We start from the raw sequence: 13,260 nt of genomic DNA on the forward strand, positions 1-13,260 counted from the left end.
TATCAAACACTATCTCTTTAAGAACCTAGAGTATGTTCAGAGATGGTTTATAATGATAGCCATGTTACTAAAAGCTAAGCTTTAAGATGAGAGATTTAAGGACTCATACATGCTGAATTTGAGAAGACAGCACTTTCAAATGCATCTTTGAAGATCAAAAACTCTTATTGTTCCTGATTTCATGGATGATGATTTAAGATACAGAAAGGTATTTTTAAATCAGACCTGAAAGTCTAAGATTTCCTCCCCTCCTAGATGAAAGATGAGGAAACGTATGCACAAAGGCACAATAACAGCATAATATCATCAATTATATTTAGAAGTGAATGCTATTGAACTGTCAGACTATAGCTAATTCAATCATATGCATATTCCTAAATAGAATCCCTGTTGAATTCAGGAGGATTTACTTATAGTAAACATAATAATTATTTAGGAAGAGATTCAGCAGTTGCTTTAGCAGTGTGGCCACACTAGATACTTTATTTATTTACTTCTAGATTTCTATACTGCTCCAATCATGACTGATTCTGGATGATTTACAGTTCTCCAAAAGAATATTAATGTAACAACATAGACCTAGGAATAAAACTAAGTAATAAAATACAACATATAGCATGAAATAAATAAAATTCCCAACATTCCAACAACCATAATACCAATTTCAGTCAGGAGAAACTAAATTGATGTTTTCAGTGCATCATAGGAAGTTATAACAGTCTGCTCTAGGAACTGATTTAAATAACTGGAGCTACAGGAATTGTTCATTTTAATATATTACTGAAATTATTCTACCAGTAAATGGGTATAAACCTTAGCTCATATTTACAAGTAACAATATTTTTAGTGGCACTTATCTTAAATGTTTTATATTTTTGTGTGATCTGATGCAAAACTAGGCATATTTGATTTCTATACATTTACATTTCTTTGATTTCACAAGATTGGGTGGTTATGTCCATAAGTAATAATGTAGAATTGCTGCTTGAAATTTAAGAACATATTAGAGAAATCTGCTGTTATCTCAGCTTTATCCAAACTGCTTTTTATGTAAATATAATTAATGAGATTATTATCAGCAAACAAATGCATCTGCATAAACGTTAAAACAATTTAATAAAATATAACTTAAATAATCCCCATCTACATTGTTTACATACAGCTAAAATATTGATATTGTACTTCCTTAGATACCAGTGATACATTTGGTATACTATTTTTTAATACTTTGTACAAATCCCTGCAAGCAAGTATTTGTGACAGCAAAAATATATTAACTAAGAAAATAACATTTGAACCATAGTTGCCTAGAGTAAAAATATTTGCATTGTAATGTTTCAGGATCAAAAAGGCTCCAGTGAAGCCTTTGCCTGAAAAATACTTGCAACCAAACATTACGAGTAGTTCCTGGGAAAACTATAAGCATGGGATAGTAAGTAAATATTTTATAATGTATTTATAATAATCTCTTCTTACTGAAAATTAGCTTTTCTGCCCTATAACACTTTACCAGTAGATGGAGATATGCACAAAGAACTAGTTTGCTTAGCTGGTAAATGGTTACTTCCCACCAAAAGTTTTTGATTTAAAGGTTGACCTCTATGCATTTACCATGAACAATAAAATAAAAAGAATAGCAATTTAAAAAAGAATTAAAATAAAGTGCAAAATCCTGCTATATTTTAGCAATATTTTCATTTCTCATTCTATCTCAATACCTCATTCCTAGTAGCTAAAACTGTACGTAAATACACTATAAACAATCATATAAGTTTTGCTCCTTGTGATATATTTTTTAGTCTATAGTTGTGGAATTCCATGATCCAAGTCTTATTCAAAGCCAATCATGCTCAGCAAGTCATCTGAAATAAGACAACATTTAACAGCTGGATTAGAATCAATTTCAACTGATGCTGTCCAGATGTACTGGAGACTTTAAATGGCAAATAGCCATGCTGGCTGGGAATCCTGAAAGCTGTCCAATACATCTGGAAATTATTTGGTTGAGAAAAGTTACAATAGGAGCTTTCGGATTATTTTTATTGTTAACGAAAAAGTGGATCAGCTCAAGCACTGATATTTTGTATAGAACAGGGTCAAATGCAAAATCTTTTCATGCTATTGCCAAGAAATTAACATTGACCTGGCATATATTACCAAGACCCGACTGCATCAGAAAGGGGTAGAGCCCTTTCAGAGATCTTCCCAGCCAGGTTTGAGCTGGACAAACTGGCTGGGCAACTTTGAGAACCCAGGGCAGGGGTGAATATGTGATCAATGTTATCTGCAAATTGCTTATGGCTTCCAGGACACTGCCCAAAAGTCACTGGTTGTGAGACCCTGATCATTATGTTGGGCTCTAGAGATCAGTTGGGAGTGTTTCTGTGGTACAAGCTTGCCTGTGTAGCAAGCTTCCTGGTGGAGCTTCTTGACTTCATCTCTGTGTTGGCAGTGGAGTTCTCTAGACTTACAGTCTTGGGGAACTTCAATATGCCTTTCCTGATAATGTGGTCTAAGATTTCCCAGGTGTTCATAGCCACCATAATCGCCATAGGCCTATCTCACATCATTCATAGCCTGACACAGAAGATCAGTCACATGCTTGTTTTGGTATTCCCATCAGAGCAGTGGCTATATGATCTTCAACTTGGAGGAGCTTCTGGCATGGTTCCATCATGCCTTGATTACCATGGGATTGTCTGGCACTGCTATCCATTGTAGGGAGGCTGGATCCATTAGATTGATCTATCTTTGGTGACTAATGAACTTGAATGGCTTTCAGAGGGAGCTGGGAGTTGTGCCTATTGGTTTGCTGCACAGTCTATACAAGTCCTTAGTTGTCACTTAGAATAAAAAGGGACAGCTGAGGCGTTAGATCAGATTTCACACATATGACATCTCCCTTTCAGGGATCCTAGCACTCCCCATGGTTTACAGAGATTGAGGAAGATGAAATGATAGATGATGGAGGGGTTTTGTCTGGTTATTTGACAATGATTTGAACCTGCTGGACCTGAGGAAGTGGACAGGGTCCTTTGGACTGTGAAATTAGCCACATGCTCCCTAGCCATATAAGTCATGAGAATATATGAAAATCACATTTTTAAATGAAGATACACAGGGTTGATAAGATTGAATAAAAGAAATGAAAAAAAGGGATAATGATATCTACAAAGCAATTCCTAAATAGAGAGTATGAATCTAGGTCAGGGGTGTCAAACTCAAGGGCCAGGGGCCAGATCCGACCTGTGGGGTTGCCCTGGAGACACTGAAGGACTGGCCTGAAATGCTTGTGCCAGTGAAAATGGAGCTAGGGAGTGCCGCCCTCCTGAGCTCCATTGTCAATGGGCAGAGGATGGCAGGAGGCCATCGCAGCCGAAAATGGAGCTCGGGAGCCTGTTTCCTCTGACAGAGTGCTCAGGCCACTGCAGGTACCCCCGACATGAATGATATAGAGCTGGCCACACCATTCTGGCCATGCCTACTCCTGCCCCCCCCTCCAAGGTCAAACACAACCCTGATGTGGCCTGCAATGAAATTGACTTTGACATCCCTGATCCAGATGAAAGCATAGGAAATATGAAAGAAGATATCAGGAAAAGGAAACACTTGATTGAATGCATACAATTAAAAATTGATGTAGTTTTGAAATAATCAATCATAATTTGTGCCAATATCATTCTATTCTGCATACATGGGTAGTAGATACAAAATGGCTAGGATTAATATACTGAAAAATCTTGGACTTAAAGCTCCGTTAATAGTAGGGAAGAGAGAGATGTTATATAAGGAGATACAATTCCCAAAAGCTACATAAATGACAGGTTTCCAGAATTTCAGATTTCCCCCCCCCCCCTTTGTTTTAGCATGTATTTAAATAAAATATAAAAGTTATCTTTAAGTATTGCAGGGAAAAAAGTTCATTTGTAGCTGTTGCTTATTCAACTGATAGGTTCTTTAAGTATTACTTTTGATTTAATCTTATATTTTGTTCCATGAGGGCAGACTTGTTCAAATCATATATATATGTCCATATGTTTCTATGTTCCTGTTCATAAAAATACAAACTGCAATCATATTTTATTAATAAAAGACAAATAATATATTTTTCAAAAATCTGATTATGCTCCTAGCTGAGCATTCTAATTATGTTTCTCACAACAATCAGTATCTTTCTTCCTTGCACAGCATATTCTTATGTAATTATAGAAGAATAATGTATATTTTTCTATATCAAAATATTTGTAGCACAACTTTCATACGCATTTCCTAGTTATTACCAATGAAGAAGAATTTACCTATGTAAAATCTAAAACAGGAATCTTGTCTCTTATCATACCCATAAAAAGTATATACAAAAGACAAATGTTTTAGGTTTTATATAGAAATAATTCTCCTAATTAATTTTATATGTTACCTGGTTCAATTTTTTTCTATCACCAGTTGCAAATAGTTTTCAAATAATTAGCCTATCCATTTAAGACTACTGAAATCAAGAAACAAACTGTATATTGGAGGGTTTGCCTAATACAATCTAACATTAGTAATACCATCTACTCCTCAGAATCAAACTGATAGAAGCCCAATGTCTCCCAGATTAATTGATATAAATAACAACAAACTTTTGTACTTTGTTGTCTATATTTTAGATAATTGGAAATTTAGCATTTAGCATCTCTATCAGAATAACAGACTATCAGAGAAATAGGGAAATCATACCAGATCAGGATTCATTTTTAAAAATTAAAAAAAAGCTTTCCAACCCATATTTTTTTAAATTAAGATATAATTGCATGTTCCTTGGATCTTTGGCAAGACTTCTGAGTTGTTTTGCTTCCTGCAATGCATTTTCACCAGATTCTTTTCTCTGAAAAACACTTGAGCTGTTACCCTTGTGGCACTCCATGTGATGATTTATAGCAGAAGCCAAAACAGGATGTACTTGGTTAAGATATAAACAGTTCATTGAAAACTAGCCATAGGAATGAGTGATAAAAAAACAAAGCTTTGTGAGGTGAAGATACACCAGATAAGTAGCTTCGGGAATCTAGGTTCCTTCACTGCTATCTAATTTGCTTATTATCACATATGCATGAGAGTCTATCTGCACATCACAGAACATTATGCTTGATGAAACATTCTTGAAAAATAAAATGCATGTGCAATATCTTGTAATCAAATGAAGTCTTTTGTATTGGTGTAATAAAATAATATCTCAATATAAATTTTATCTGGTTGCTCATGACTGTTTTCAATAGAGCATGAGAAAAAAAGATTTAAAAATGCAATTAATAAACAACTTGTATCTCACTTCATATCTGTTTGAATAAAAATCAGTAACATAATCCTAATTTGTAACTTGGCTTCAAATAAGCATTTTTGAAAATTAATATAATTTAAATCAATAGATTTTATTTCTTACTAAGCATAAAAGACATTAGCAGATGTGAATTATAAATGTTATTTTGTGTTGAGTTTACAGACAACACACCAGAAGTTATATCTGATGGTTTTTAAAATTCAGGTCAGCGCTAATAGAAATGTATCTTATCTATTACTCTATGTTTATTCAGAAATACATTTTACTGATTTCAACTGATTATTGAGTAAATGTGTGATACTTGAAAAGGATCACATTAGTAGCATCCAATTGAGGATATACTCTCCAATTGCTTTTGTTCACCTTCAAAGAGGCTTTCTAGATCTGTTAATTTCTGCCTCTCCTTCCTTCTCTCTCTTTCTCTCTCTCTCTCACACACACAAACATACAGACATGCCTACATCTCCAATAGTGATGTAGAACCATACCTAGTTCAGGGTTGAACTATTGGAGTCTTGGTGGCTTCTGAGCTTGATTGTTTTCCTGCAGACATTTCATCATAAGATTAGGTAGCATCATAGGTGCATAGGATGATAGTGTCTGGCAAGGCAAGCTAAAATATATAAACCAACAAACTCCATCCTCTGTGCACCAGAGGTGGTATTCAGCAGGTTCTGACCGGTTCTGGAGAACCAGTGGTGGAAATTTTGAGTAGTTCGGAGAACCGGCAAATACCACCTCTGACTGGAAATTTTACACTATCCTTCCCCTGCCAGGCCCACCAAGCTGGTAGTAAAAATTTTTGAATCCCACCACTGCTGTGCACTGATAGTGTTAGTTAGTCTGGTAATGAAATATCAGGAAAATAACCAAACTCACAGGGTACCAGCAAATTAACAAAAATTAACTAATTTGAATAAACTGAGAAGGGTGAAATTGCAAGTACCTGTCGGGGATTAAGCAGAACAATAGCAATATGGTTGTTTGACTTCTGCATGAAATATACACATATTTCAGGCAGTGTGACATCATTGTAACATTCTCATTTAGAGCCTTAACTCCTTGCATTAATTCCATGAGGGAACATAACTGGAATTACTGTTATTGATGAGTAGTGACATTGCCCATGGGTACTGTGACAAAAGACCCTGGCATAGCTGCTTCATCTCTGTTTCTGCTCTCCGGGATCTCACAAGTGTGAGGCTGGGATAATACCCTTATGCCAAAGCCACAGGGTTGTCTATATGAATAACTCATGTCTTTTTAAAAATGAATTGAAAAGATATGTAGCATCTGAGGCATCATGAAGTATTTATTTAACATGCCACTAAGATCTAATTTTACATATAATAATATATTACATTAATTTATGCTTTGAATGAAAACAACCAATATTTAACATACTTTTTTCCGTACTCAAATAAAGTATACAGAGAAAAAATTATAAAAATTCTTCATCTTGCCAGTCAAAAGTTGCCATCGCCATCTGAAACCAATCTTGGAATTGCCGTCCACCCACCCACAGTCAAATAAATGTGTGCATATGACACATTTTTGTATATGTGTATGCATGTGTGTCTATGCCTGCCAGGAATAAATAAAAGCATTGAATTTAGCTAAAGTGTAAAGTAAAATGCATTGCTTGTAATAACTAGTACTTTGCTTGTAACATTTGGCTCCCATATATCTATAACAATCATTCAAATTAATGTGCACAAACTACACTCTGTCAAGCATATTGGTGTCCAGAAACAGCAAAAAAAAAAAAAGACGGGGGAATGGAGCTGGGTAAGAGGAAGGATTAAGGAAAGATGAAAATGTGAACAAAAGGAATGGAATCAGGACATTGGAAGAAATAGTTGGAGAAAGGAAAATAAAGAAATATGTATACTTTAAAAGAAATTAAACTTCACATGGAAATGCTCCAAGACTTCTAATCTTCAAATGCAACCCTACTCTTCAGCAGTGATATGTATAACCATTTGTATTCTGCACATTTTCGTATCTTACGTTCTTGTCTTCTTCTCAGCAAACCTGTCCAACACCCTGATTAATAGGTACCTATTTGAGGAAAAATGTCCATATTTCTCTTTAATATTATAAAGCAACACAGAATACATAGTCACCCCCCTAGACATATTTTCAATCAGCTTATAACTGGAAGCAGTTTTATTTCTTGCCAAACTGAGGCAGCGGTGGTGGTATCTTGATGTCTTGACCTCTCTCCAGCTTCTTTTCACAATCAATCATATAGTTCACGCCATCAATGACTAACTGAACAAGTTCCACCTGAAATAAAAGTAAAGGTTTCTGATAATAGTTTATTATGTTTTCAGCAAATTATACTTTACAATTCTTCCTAGACTATGCCATTTCTTGGTTCTAGGAGAAAAGTGTATTGTGAATAATCCATCTCTTGTCATTTTGCCATACTAATTGGCCACGTGGAAGAAAACTAAGTTAGAACATGGAAGAAAAGTGCAAGCATACACCTGCAATACAAGGTGGTTAAATCTAGAAATAGTTAATCTGCAAGTTTTTTTAAAAAAAAAGTGTGTGTAGCTTGCTTCTCAGTTAAAGCCTTTACATGGTAATAGTATATAGTCCTTTGTTTTGTCTTTTAAAAATCCTAAATTGTGGAAATGCTAGATTAACACAGTTGTTATATGTGAAAGTACTAGTTTAGATATGAAAAGCCTTCAGCAGAAGAAAGCCCAGGAAAGTTGGCATAAAGATGGCAATCTTCTGAAGAGAATACAAGGGGGGCGGGGGACCCATAACAGGGAAGGAGGAAAGGAGATCTGGATCATGCCCATGAATTCCAGCTTCTCTGTTCCAACTTGAGGTCTGAGTGCTAGAGCAATTCTTGCTGGTTCTATTGAATGCCAAGTTAGTAATAAGATCTCCCTCCTCCATAATTTGATACTGGAGGAGTAGGAGGGCCGGGCGTGTGTCTCTGAGATCTGGTGCATAAGGATGAAGGGGTACCTCTGCCCAAAATTTGCTTATTTGAGTTGAGGGCATGATTATTTAAAAAAAAAAAACCACTAGAACACTAATATTCATCTTTATTTGGATCAGTGGTCCTTAAAATAGGAGAAATCAAAAGGGTGAAGAATTAACAGCATTGGAAAACCTTACAATTAAGGGCAGAAATATTCAACTCGGGTTGTAATTCTACACTTAGTTTTCTATAATCAATTGTCCTCCTCTGAATAAATATTATTCCATGTATAAATACTGCATATGGATGTTTAATTATACAGGTAGCTATCATTATCCATGGTTTAATTATATATCATTTTCCATGTCTCTAATGGGCAACTACGGACCACATTTCGCTGAATAAGGGTTTTCACATATCTGTGATTCTGGCGTTTTCTTCTGTTTGGAGGAAGATTTTTGGTATGTTTTTTGTAACTGTAGCCTCTGAGGAAAATGACGTGTAAAATAAATGGAATGGTGTATATTTTTTCAAGATCTTTTTATGTATGATAAAACCTAACTGAAAAGAGCCATTGGTGTGGTTTTTACTTCTGAGTTTTAAAATAATTTTTGTGGAAAGCTAGGCTACCAGATAAGACTATAAATTTTATCTGTGTCATCAGGGTCACCTAAGTGGTGAAAATGGGTGTGTAGCCTTCTTGCACTTTTGAAAGGACTGTACTGTAGACGGAGATAGATGATGTTCTATCCTTCCCCCTCTGTTGAGAGAGGGTTATTCAATTTGGACATAGATGGCCTCTTTAACCCCTCTTTCAAACCAGTGGTCCTCTCTGTCCAAAATTTCCCACCATCCAGTGAGAGCTGAAGAAACTTCTTATCTTCAAAGAAAAACTAGAATGTCCAGTTGCCTCTTGAAAAAGCACCTTTAGGACAACCATGACCTGAATGACCGAGAATCTCCCTAGACATTCAGACACTTAGACAAATAATTGTTTATCTTCGGCATGGGCCCCTTTGGAAAAAAAAACTTGGCAGAAACTTACCTCTGATCGGCCCATGCGATCTAGGTTGGAAATATCATATATATCTGCTACAGCCGCTGTATCAACTCCACCTGTGCCACGCTTCTGAAGTCTCAGGTTTTCCAGGATCTTTGAAAATCTGGGATCCTATAATATAAAGCACAATTACTGAAAACAAAAATACTGAGCCTTTTTTTTTTTACAACATGCATGTTTGTAAACACGTGTTCATCCAATTAAATCATTTAAGAGGAATGAAGTACGTCGCCACTGTTTTACTTTTCTGGATTGATTTTACAGGCATCGCAAAAGATTGTTTTATGTTTAGGAGTCATATAAATTGCTTACTTACTTTGCTAAGTTTTGGAAGTTTAACATGAACTCCTGCACGTAATCCAGTGCCTAGATTAGATGGACAGGTCAGGATGAATCCTAAATGTTCATTCCACATAAATTCCCATCCTTGTTCTTTAGTTAACCTCTCAACCTGGAAAGGAAATACAATTCAATGAATCACCCTAGCATATTAACGTGCCATCTGTGCACAGTACTAGTTGTCTATATCCAGACTGTTGTTTGTCAAATTCACAAGCTTCAACAGTCTGCTGCAGATAGAAAAAGGACATTTTATCTATCAAATAAATCCATAAAGCTAAAGCTTCAGAGGCAGATATAACCCTGTATTAGATCTTCACATTACATGTTTCAGTTTAGAGGACAACACTATTGATTTTAGTCAGGGCTTCCATTTAGAGATAAGGGTGCTAAAATTTATAGTCTTGATTTCTCAGCTGTTTAAAGATATATATATGTTTCACAGCTGAGAAACTGACCAGTTCAATTTCAGTTTTTCTAGCTATATTTTTACTTTTTATGAATTTTATCCCATCTTTTAATACAATAAACAATGTAATTTGCTTATGATGATTAACCTAAACAAATAGCACATACATATCTAAAAATAATACAATATATTTTGTTGAAAGCAGCATGTTAGAAGAGTTGCTTTTATCGCACAGAGAGGTGGAGGTCATTTTAACACAATTCTTGCCACTTCTACTTTGTAAAACTTTAAACCCTGCCTCCTATTAAACTGAAATCTGGTTCAGTCACAATTTAAACATATAGGCATAGTAAATTAATTGCTGTAATTAAAAATATGGCAATATTTCCTATTTTTTAACCATCCTGTCTGACAAACATGGAAGCATACACACACACACACACATGCGGTATTTGCTGCTTGTAGCAATTACCTCACTCTACTTTAAAGCGCCCTAACTCTGCTACTAGAGGGTCCTGCTTTACTCAAATGGTATCACATATAATAAAAAGAAAAATTAGCAGCAATAACATAAAAGCACAAATGGATCATTTATTAAAATCTAAAAATTCATTTTTAACAGTCAAAGAAAAGCATCCACCTCTATCAATCCGCGACAAAATCTTTCAAAAACCCGCTTCATGTTGCCGCCTTTTTCCATGGAGATCACCCTAATGTGATCCTCTTCATTGATCCAGATGAGGAATGTTTTATCATTGTTGTGCCTGGTTGAGAGATATGCACAATTCATTAGTGTTCTGGTCACAGAAACCTTCAGAGTTTCTGAACCATTTTCAGAGATTCTGGTCCTTTCATTTTACCTTTTCCTTTTGTTATTTATCATGTTGGGACTTTCATGGTGGCATCAAAAATAAGGGTAACTCAAGATTCTCCAAAGTTGCATTCCTCCCTTAATTAGCAACCACACAATTTCAAATTTCCAAAGTTATTTAGAAAGTAATACCATACAGCTCTAATCCTTCTTGTAGTAAACTGCTGCTGTACTAGAACATTTTGAAACAAAGGTAACATGAAGCTTGGGCTGCTATGGGAACTGGAAATGGAAAAGCATGGGGGTGCTTTTTGACCGGAAGATGAATCTGTCCCTCAAGTTTAAAACATTATGGAATAGGAATGATGGGAGAAACATCATCTCTAACTAAATTTTCTCTAAACCAACTTGTTTGTTGAAAAATCCAGGGAAGAACTGGTACAGAAATGGAGGAAATTCCAGTAAAGATGGGAGCCCTACTTCAAGGTATAAATAGCATCTGGGTCAGAAATAGCATGTTGTTTGAGAGGAGTGTCTTCTGCATTCTGTCCATTCTCTTTAAAGTAATCAAGGTATTCAGGGCAGCATAAAGCTAAGCCCATTGAGTCAGTGTTTCTCAAGGTTGGCAACCTTAAATGTGCGGACTTCAAATCCCAAAACTCCCAGAATGTGGCTGAGGAATCCTGGGAATTTAAGTCCATACAGCCTAGCGTTGCAAAGGTTAAGAAACATTGCACCAGATAATGCCTAAGGCTTTCTTTGGAAAGTTGTTCCTTCTTTACTAGAGAGTAATATTACTTCTGCACAAGGAAATAACAGTTGCTCTCTTAAAACCCCTTAAGAGATCATTTAATGGAAATTGCAAAAAGCATTGTCAGAGTACTGGGGTGCCATCAGCTTGGATGTGGCAACGCAGGGAATACACAAACTTTTTTTATAGCAGGAGTGCCAAAATAATTATATAATATGAAAAGGGATGACCACAAGATTTCTAGGTATTAATATTATTACTTGTGACAGGATGAGTAGCACACATTAGAGAATAAGAATTAAAATAATGGAGAATATCATATAATCATGCAAGAAAACATTGGTTTAAGGGGAACATTTGTTTATTATGTTTATCTTTAATATGATTTAAAACTTGATGAAGCAGACAAGTGAAGGTTTTGAATATAATAAAACAGAGGCTGGATATTTTTCCACTCTTTTCTTTGAAAATGTTTCTATTTCATTCTACCAAGATAAATTGCAATACTCTTAAGATTTCTAATTCAAAGTCCAAGGTTGCATTTTGAATGGCTGAAGATGCTTCATCAGCTGGCACCTTTGAGACTTGGATTGTTTTCTCCCTGCCTGTTCTGCCCACACAATCTGACATCCCGCCTGCTTTAGCAGCACTTTAGTGTCAGTTGACTTCACACATGATCTGCTTGTTGCTGCTAGTCTTGTTACAGAGGGTTGGTATAGAAATTTCTTTGGCATTCCCTGCCAGTGTTCAGAACACTGTAAGGCAAAAGAAAAATATATCTTAAATTCTCTTCCCAGTGCAGCTGGGACTAATTAATTTCCTATGTATTTGATTTATTACCCAGCTTGTCTGATTTAGTGAGCATTTGAGGCAGCTTAAAAGTTTTACAAACAAAACTAGAACATAAGAAGTTTAAAATATAAATTTGAAACCAACAGTAAATAAATAAAATCATGTAGCAATCGCTTGAAGAAAATGATGTGTCTTGGCAGATTTTCTAAATATTGGGGCAGTGGGCAATTGCAACTGGCAAGCCTGGAAGTAACAGGATTAAAGAAAACTTCTGACAGTAGCAACATCTTCAAAAGAATTTCCTGGGCAGGTCTTAACAATAAGACAGTTTTGCAGCATATGAAGTAAAAATTTGGATAGTCAGATCCTAAGTTGCTTAAGGCTTAAAAGCTCAATCAATATAAATACATTAAACGAAGGCTGGTAAACAGTTGGTGAGACCCAGCTTGTTCTAGCAATTGAGGCATTAGGCTGGAAACTGGGAGATCAATGAGTTCTCATCCCAGCCTAGTCACAAAGCCAGCTGGGTGACTTGGCCCCAGTCATTATCTCTTAGCCCTAGGAAAGGAGGCAATGGCAAACCACTTCGGAAAAGCCTTGCCAAGAAAATTGCAGGGATGTATGCAAACAGTCTCTAAGAACAAAAGAAGTAGAAGAAAAAGTTGGCCAATTAATGCGGGTTGTTTTGTGCAAGCATCATATGAATCTAGGACTTTGCATCTAGGACAGTACAGCAGATTCTCAGATTCTATACTTGTATATCTAACAGATAACAGATAATCAGAGTTATAAGGGACCTTGTAGGTCATCTAGTCCAACCCCCCACCCAAGCGG

The 13,260-nt window shown here is 35.7% G+C and overlaps 1 protein-coding gene across 4 annotated transcripts in view; it reads right to left on the reverse strand.

Moving 5' to 3' along the window:
* Window positions 1-6,614: 6,614 nt before the first annotated feature.
* Window positions 6,615-13,260, reverse strand: part of CKMT2 (creatine kinase, mitochondrial 2) — a 33,978-nt gene continuing 27,332 nt past the window's right edge. For all 4 annotated transcript variants that reach the window (XM_087958211.1, XM_026671941.2, XM_087958212.1 and 1 more), the window contains 4 exons: window positions 10,713-10,836; window positions 9,641-9,775; window positions 9,310-9,435; window positions 6,615-7,609 (listed from right to left, as the gene is read on the reverse strand). In XM_087958211.1, coding sequence (XP_087814337.1) covers window positions 7,490-7,609; window positions 9,310-9,435; window positions 9,641-9,775; window positions 10,713-10,836 — 505 coding nt within the window. In that variant the 3' untranslated portion in view covers window positions 6,615-7,489. The remainder of the gene's footprint in view (window positions 7,610-9,309; window positions 9,436-9,640; window positions 9,776-10,712; window positions 10,837-13,260) is intronic.

This window comes from Notechis scutatus, chromosome 2, assembly GCF_049901735.1.
Source record: "Notechis scutatus isolate UNSWTSFEM ecotype Mainland chromosome 2, rNotScu1.2, whole genome shotgun sequence".
Lineage (NCBI taxonomy): Eukaryota > Metazoa > Chordata > Lepidosauria > Squamata > Elapidae > Notechis > Notechis scutatus.